General features: G+C 39.3%; 1 protein-coding gene across 1 annotated transcript; it reads right to left on the reverse strand.

The window, feature by feature from the left end:
- Positions 1-1,060: 1,060 nt before the first annotated feature.
- LOC145448620 (stabilizer of axonemal microtubules 3-like) lies at positions 1,061-7,947 on the reverse strand. The gene is made up of 5 exons (XM_080327062.1): positions 7,734-7,947; positions 6,941-7,141; positions 3,398-3,693; positions 2,399-2,610; positions 1,061-1,362 (listed from the first exon to the last, which is right to left on the reverse strand). The coding sequence occupies exons 1-5, from the start codon at positions 7,842-7,844 to the stop codon at positions 1,172-1,174; spliced, it is 1,011 nt and encodes a 336-aa protein (XP_080183188.1). The 5' UTR covers positions 7,845-7,947; the 3' UTR covers positions 1,061-1,171.
- Between the last annotated feature and the right edge of the window lie 324 nt (positions 7,948-8,271).

Consider the following 8,271-nt stretch of genomic DNA (forward strand, 5'->3'; position numbering starts at 1 on the left):
GATGGACCGTAAAAATGCCATATTGTGTATCTTTATTTCCGGACTTGAATGTACTATTCAAGTCCATAACTACTGTGCGCGAAACGCAACAAAATTTCTGGGCTTTACTTGACTTTTATGAATATTAAATACAGGTACACCGTGAGAACAGCCCCGAAATTCCTCAGGCTATCTTTCGTATTGGGGGATTAAACTGCTTCTACTTGACAAACTGAAAAGAGCGAAAAGTAAGTAGATCACAAAATATTACGAAGTATAGAGAAAATCAGATCTACTTGAGTAAGTACCAGAAGTTGAGGAAAACTACTTGAGTACTTCCAAAAAGCAGAAGTACTTCGTTACTGACCAGTGACCACCTCTGGCCAAGACCGACATTTCATTGTAATTTCGAAGAATAGTAAAGTAACCATCATATTGGGATTTTTTCTATTGGTACTGATACTTGAAAATGCGACCGAAAACTGCTAATAGTGAGGGAAATTAGTATATTATAATTGCGAACCATTCGATATCTCATAACAAAGTTATAAATGGTGAGTTTAACAAGACTTTAACTGGAAAGTGAGCAGTAAACACAATGACTTGGACTCGAATCATAATGCCATGACTCGGACTCGACCCTCTGCTGCGTGACTTGGACTCGGACTTGACTCGGTGGTGAATTGAAAATGACTCGGCTCGAGTCAAAACTATAAAAGTCAGATTGACTTGCTTACAACCCTAGATTCTGTACAATTGTACATCAAATATCTATTTACTATGTGTGGATAATTCGTTACGCAATGCAATAGCTAATACTTGTGAAGTGAAAATGAGCAGTGGTGTTTCAAAACCGGACGATACTACCCGATATAATATCGCACTCTTCATTGTCACGGTTCTTGCACAAATAAAAAGTAATCGTTCTTTCACAAAGAAAACAATTAGATATATGAAATAATTGATTACGATTACTTGAAAATGCTGTAATCGTCGTAATCGATTACGATCACTAATCACGATTATCCCATATCCGGCCCCGGCCCCAACTATAGATAATTAACCCCAACACACAAGACAGTGATATAATAGCGCTCCTTTATTACGACATAAAAACAAACCATCATATAACGACGACTTTTACAGACACGGACAACAGTAAAATTACTTCCCGAAATCACAAGCCTACAGCCTAGCTGACGGTGACCGGTCTACCGCTACCGTACGTAGTGTATTCTGATCGGTACATTTTCGGAATGGACATGATTTCTTTAGCTCCCGATCGCGCGATTACCCACGGGGTGTCCACGGGACAGGAATACATTTCCTTTACTTTCACATCAGATGGCTTGCGATACGAGTCTGCTGCTAGCGTCTGTAGTCCTGGAAATGTGACAGCCAAGAGTCAGAGGCGCGCTAAACTTAAACCGGATGATCCGACTACTGTGTTGCCATAAACAGAGGTTGCTTTGCTTCACCGGTAAAGAGCGGCATTCTAAATAGAGGCTGTGGATTCGACTCACTTAACTAGCGACTCCGAGCCCGGGCTTTTACAATATACCGGCCACAGCTTTGAATTCGGAAAAATCAAACACTCCAATTATTAATATTTCACACAAACTCCGACTGTGAACTTGTAAGGCAAACCAAAGTTTGATTAGCATGACCGCGAAATTTGGGATGTTGATGACTAAAATATCAGTTCCGACGAATTTGCGCAGCCAGGAGCCAGCCACATTTTTCGTAGATCTATGTATTTGTTGTCACTCGAATTCTTGCTTTTAGTATTGTCGCCCCCTCCAGAAAATTAAGAATTAAAAATACCCTCAATTTACAGAATCGAGTTGAACTATATTCGCAACTACGAGAGAACGTGTCGTCCAACTTGTGACTTCGCGTCTGCACTGCACTCTCAGAAAGATCGTGGGCGATGAAACCTTTGCACAAAATGATAGACGCATGTTCACCGAAATCTACGATTTTGATATGTCGGAGCGGCGAATAATTCTTTCCTCGCCAAATGAGACCAGCAGTATACAAAGGCGACTCGAAATATATGCAATTAACATTATCATTGACCGAATTCATTCATTAACTATGAATAAATTTCTCACTTTGCGCGGCTACGACACACTGCATACACTACTGGACGCCTTTCAGATCCTCGATCACGACACTATAGCTAAAAGTTACACTGCGCAGTTAACAATTAAGTGATAAATTCGAGATATATTTGCCATCCATTTTCGTAACCTGAACGCAAAAAATTCATAACATAGGCTACACGAGTTACGTATATTTCGATTTGCATAATGTATAGCAACATAATTTATGCCCGACAACACGGTTATGTCCCCCCTCCCCTATAGTTAAACATAGGAATTTGGATTTAAAGTCATAGAAAGGAAGGCACGCCTACCTTTATGGGGCACTGGCACCATGGCTTTCGGGATTCTGGGAATCTTGGTAGCAGACGGGAACCAGGTGGGGTCTCGTAATGGTGGTCTTTCGCGCGGTACAGAGTCTTTCGGTAAAGGATTCAGTTTCGTGCCGTGGCCCCACGCCTTCGGGTAATCTTCGCACTCCCAGTATGTCGAAGCATCCTTCTTGGGATAATCTAACAACTCCTCCCTGCAATTCAAATGTTAATCGTGCCTGAAGATATACTGTACAGTGTACAGCTAAGGAGGTCAAAGCGGTGGTGATGCTACTGAATTAGATGGGACACGATAAGACAGTAAGGTCAGCGATCACATAGCACAGGACTGCATCGATCCTCGCCACCTTCGTAAACTTTTTTTCTGGATTTTTCGTAGACAAGATCCTGCTTCACAATGATGGACGCATTAGCATTTTTTTGAAATGAGAATGGTACACCAATCAAATTTCTCTGTGCTATTACTTGCGAAGGTGAACTATAAGCATTCTAAATGCTGTCAAACGCACAAAATGCGAGGAAATTACGTATCATTGACATGATTTATCAGCACCAATATAATATCCCGATAAACCATCGCTTCCAGAAGCTTAGCAGAACGGAGACGACGTTTCGTGTCTCATAATGTATCATTATCTGGCATTTTGGACCTTGAAGTTGGAGTATTAATTTACTGAATGAAGCAGAAAACCTACATATTAGGTTACTTATCATTAGGATTCAAGAATTGTATTTTTAAATTAAGCTAACAAATGAAAAGCTATGCTGTCTACACTCGAAAGAATTCCATATGTTATAAGTGTATTACGCTGCAAAAGGAAACCCGGCTTTAGTGAAAATCACTTTGAGTAAGTAAGTCGCATAACCTATACTTCAGTATTTCGGGTGAGTCGTGAATAGGCTACACCGCTGGTGAAAGACAAGTTGTGTGTTTACGTAAGCAATATACACTGTATAGACACTAGACAGGCTTGTACTTACTTTTTGAAGGATCTGTGATCCCTTTGTGTTGTGCTCGCGTAAATATCGTTCATATTAAGAACTCCATTATCTCTAATAAAGAAGGGTTTGGCCGACATTGCTTTATTCTGCGTGCTGCCAATGGTATTCTGCGAGGGCCCGCCGACGTGATGCTGGGCTAAATTGAATGGCTGTGGGCCGGCCTTAAAGCTTGTCGTCATTGTGGGAGAGATATCTTGTTTTCCTTGATACTGGGCTTTCATTTCGGAGCTCTGGTTGCCGACCTCAAGCGGGGTCCTCCACTCGCGTACTTTCATCTGCCACATCGTACAAAAAGGGCGATGTTAACAAGTGAACATGTGTGCTTTAAGATCGAATGAATGTGGGATTAATGTTTATACAATCGCGAAGCGAACCTTGTACAATAAACCATAACAGTTATCACACGGTGAAAGTTTGTATACACCATGATAATGTAGGCGCTGACTTGTGTAATTTTCGAACCTTGAGACAGACAGACAGACATTTATTGCTTCGTCAAACATAAAAAGTTGACTGGAGGTGACGATATGGCCTATAAAGGCCTTGCTACTAGTCACCTCCATGGCAGTAAAGTAATCGAGTGCACTCATCCGAATAAATATAACACTGGACAGTCTGCAACACAAGAAGAAAATAATAATCACAAATAGAAGAAAATAATAATCACAAATATATAACAAAGACAGTAGCCATGGCAACATACTAGGTAAAGCAATATGAAATCAATAAATAGATGTATAATTTATAAATTGACGGGTAGCCTACATACTCTCATATCTTATTATAATTTGAAAGCGTAAAAGATGCAATTATGTTTAAAAGATAAACAATAAACTACACAGCTTCCCCCACTTTTGCGGTTAGTCGGTTTGCGTTGGAATTTCAGGGAGCATGTAGCAGCCTGTTCTGTACACTCCAGTTGTGAAGTTGCGTATTATAAACGAGCTCCTAGACGGCAAAAACGCACTGCACGAAGCTCGCAATTACCCAGCAAGAACTTCGCTGGAAAGTTTAAATGGCCAGCATGTTCAGTTGTTCACATTATATAAACTAATAAGAAAAATGATCAGTCGATGAGATAACTATTGTCTCTGACTACGAGGAAATGACATAACAATATCAAAGCAGAATTGACCAGAAGTGACCAAAGTACTCATCGCTGGTGCTCAAGTAGAAGTAAAAGTGAAGTCGTAAATTCTTTACTCAAGTACAGCTAGAAGTAGCGATTTCAGAGTAAGCAACAAGGGCATTATTCTTGGCTTACTTTTACCTAACAAATCGTAAACTTACTAGAAGTGGAAGCATAGTCTACAATCACAACCATTTAAGTAGTGCAAGTAGGTATACGTACTTGAGTACTCAAAAAGATAGAAATACTTCGTTACTGACCACCTCCGCAAATGATGCAGCACTGACAAAATATAAGCCCCCCAGCTAAGCAACCATCTATCATTTTCTCCCTTCCCTCTACCCCAGTTATTATCAATCTTTTTGACCTCGCGGCACCCTCTCGAAAAAAAAATAGTTCAAGGCACCCTAGCAGTTACAGTACAACTACGTTGTCATATCATTGTTCAGCTGCAGATTGGTGACTATAGGAGTTCACTTCTTAGTGAAAATACTTGAACTACTGGAACTAGTGCCGTAGTTTCTAAGTCAACTGGTGTTTGACCGCAAATATATGACACTCATAAGAGATACCGTAGATATTTTTTAAATTGCTGCTACTAATCAGAAGGTCTGTGGGCGTCTGCATAGTCATGCAGAGTATAGTAATTCTGCACTCATTTTACTAAGGTTTGTGGTGGAGGTGATATTGTGAATATCAATTCAATCGCAAGTAGCTGTCTGTAAAAGTATAAAACAGACGATTTCAAATGTCCTCAAGTACCTTCATGACAATATATATAATTTTATCTGCCACTAGCACGTTCAAAATTACGGAACGCGCATTTATGATTAAAGAAATGTGCACACTGTTCAAAGAGAAGTAATTTTAACACATAAAAATCTGACACATAAAAAGTGGTTCGGCTTGAAAGTATTGTGGCAATGGAATTTCTTGGCTATCTCGATTATTAGTACAATAAGAGGAAATTTAACGAACTTCCTAGTGAAAGATGTATACTTTGCTATTGATCACCTCATAACTGACAGGTCATAATTAGATTTATTCACTGTCACAATGCAGCTAGAAATGCCAATTGTTAAAATGTAGCAGTCCTACATGGATTATGTTCTAAACCAGTGGTTCTCAACCTTTTTGACCTCGCGAACCGGCAAAACTTCAAAACAAGTGTTGCGAACCGGTAAACCTTGAAAAATCAAAATTAATCTTAAATTTAATAACGACAAATGTGTGCAATATTGGAAACTGCATTTAATGCTGCCTGTAGGATATCAGATATTGATACACGGTTCTGTTTAAGTTTTTGCAAGGCGAAGCTCGCAAAGTCCTGTTTAAGGTCACTAACTTGATTGTGGTTGTTTGGTATCATTTGAAAGAACTGTGACTTTGCTTTTGCTATAGCTTCTGTTAAACTGTCGATTGTCGCTTAGCTGCACTGTCGAAATTGAACGAAGTTAGTATAAAACTGTCCGTATAAAGCTCAAATATATTTGGCAGACCGTCAAGAAACTTGCCACGGACCGGCACTGGTCAGCGGACCGGCGGTTGAGAACCACTGTTCTAAATGAGAATGCCACAGGTTAACATAGCTGCATCGACATAGGTAGCACCAACAGATTTGAGATTCCAAACCCTACACCCCAAGCTAATACGTACTAATCGTATAACAGTAAATGGTAAAGACGTGGACCTTTCTATTAGCATATTTGCCCTCGTGCGTTTACGACAATCAAAGGTGAGTTCTATTCAATGTATCTTTTCATAAGACATACGACCTTGCACAATTATACGGCAATATGTGACAGGCAGTTTGAAATATTATATAATAATTGGAAAATTACTTCAATTCTCTATTGTTCATTATCAAACTGACAAGTGAATCGACCACGGTATGTTCTACACGAAAAGTATGCCGTCCTTCCATCACATAGTTATATAATGATAAACGCAATTGTTTGATAACATTTACAATACTGTTCTCTACATCAATATTGGTAGACTGTAGTTAAAACAATCTTTTAGTGTGAAGACCACCAGAACTTGATTGTAACTGGCTACATGCAAGGATTTCATCTTTGATTGGAAGTGGTGGAATGTTATTGCAACTTTTTTTCTATGCGCAGAAGCAGAAGTATACAATTATCGTAAGAAATTAATATAATTTGGTTTACGACTACCACCTTTATAATATTACATAGTCTAAATACATGTGTACACACAAACCTATAGTTTTCTTATTTAATACAAAAGTTTGATACGATACAGAAATGGAATGATCTCAAAAATCGACATCTAGGTTTTGAGCTACAACACTATACCTAACACAAGATGAGATGATACACCATATACCAGTAAGACGTAATACAATAGAGTAGACTGCTGCATAGGCATACCTTTTCAATATTGTCTTTTACATAATGCACTTTCCAAGATCCTGGGGCTTTCTTATATGAAGGGTGTGCCAAGTCACCGCCGATATACTTGAAGTCGTGGGTTGTACCGGTTGTTGTGTGGTAATGGTTGAATACTTCATCGTTTGGAGTAATTTCATCGGGCTTTGTTAAAGGTGGTGGTAACTCATCCCAAACAGTTCTCTAGCAAAATGTGAATAGTTTGTTGATTGTAAAATTAGCAGGTTAGACTTAATCTGATGTATGCATGGATATGGTTCTGTAATATAATACAAGAGATCACTGATGTATTAGATTAAACTGCCGATATACGGGTATTTTCCCACCCAAGGGTTCTGGTTTTGTCTTTGGGTAATTCTCGCAAGATATTTTCCAGACTTTGAGTTAGATGGCCCAGTACGTCACATGCAGGTGGTATTTTATGATATTGCTAGTTCAATGTGAAGTTCAAGGTTACCATGTGGTGTGGGCAGACAGAATGTAAATTATAATCGGAAATATTGTTATCAATAATCTCCATCAATAGATTTGTAAGCATTGTACATTGTGGGTCTTGAGGAGATGAAAATATAAATGCCTACGATTATATTCCGACACAACATCACACACAAGAAAACAAGAGATCATGGACAGAGATTTTGCTAGCAGGGTCAGTTCAAAACTGATGTCCGAACATGACTAAAACAAGATTTATGAAACATGCTTTGAGTAGTTCAATGGGAAGAAGGCGTGCTAGTGACGAACCCTTTACGCCACAGGTAGCCTATACTCTTACTCGGTAGTCGGATGGAGGAAAGTAATATCCTTCCGAGTAATAATGCCCGCGTCCGGTGCTTGTCTTGCGAAGATCTTCACCACCCATTCGGGTGACTAAACTACTTTTCATTTTGAAGCGCTATATATTTATAAACAGAGCTCGTATCAAATACCCAGGCGATTCAGCATCAAGTCCAATATCGATCGATTACCACCAGCTGTAGAATCGTAGTTATTTGTTGTTATGGGCAACATCACGCTTGATTTGGTACAGATAACCCGCCCCGTTTCGGTCTAATAATTTAGGTTGCAATGATTTATTGTGATTCCTCTTCCTCTGCGTATGCTACTAGGATCCATTTGCTAGTAACTGTATGCGAGATTCAGGAAATAAAATTATTTTATCATGGTTATTAATGCCGTCGTAAAGTATCTGGAAATCGAAATCCATGCGCCATTGCGCATAGTTCCCTGAAGCCGGCTACCAGTTGAAGTATGAGTTCTGACTCTTTTGACAAACTGCACCGGCTCCCATCAGGATATTGAATGTATAGATT

The sequence above is a fragment of the Botryllus schlosseri genome, chromosome 10 (assembly GCF_051294905.1).
Source record: "Botryllus schlosseri isolate E-star chromosome 10, Bs_hap1, whole genome shotgun sequence".
Classification (NCBI taxonomy): Eukaryota; Metazoa; Chordata; class Ascidiacea; order Stolidobranchia; family Styelidae; genus Botryllus; species Botryllus schlosseri.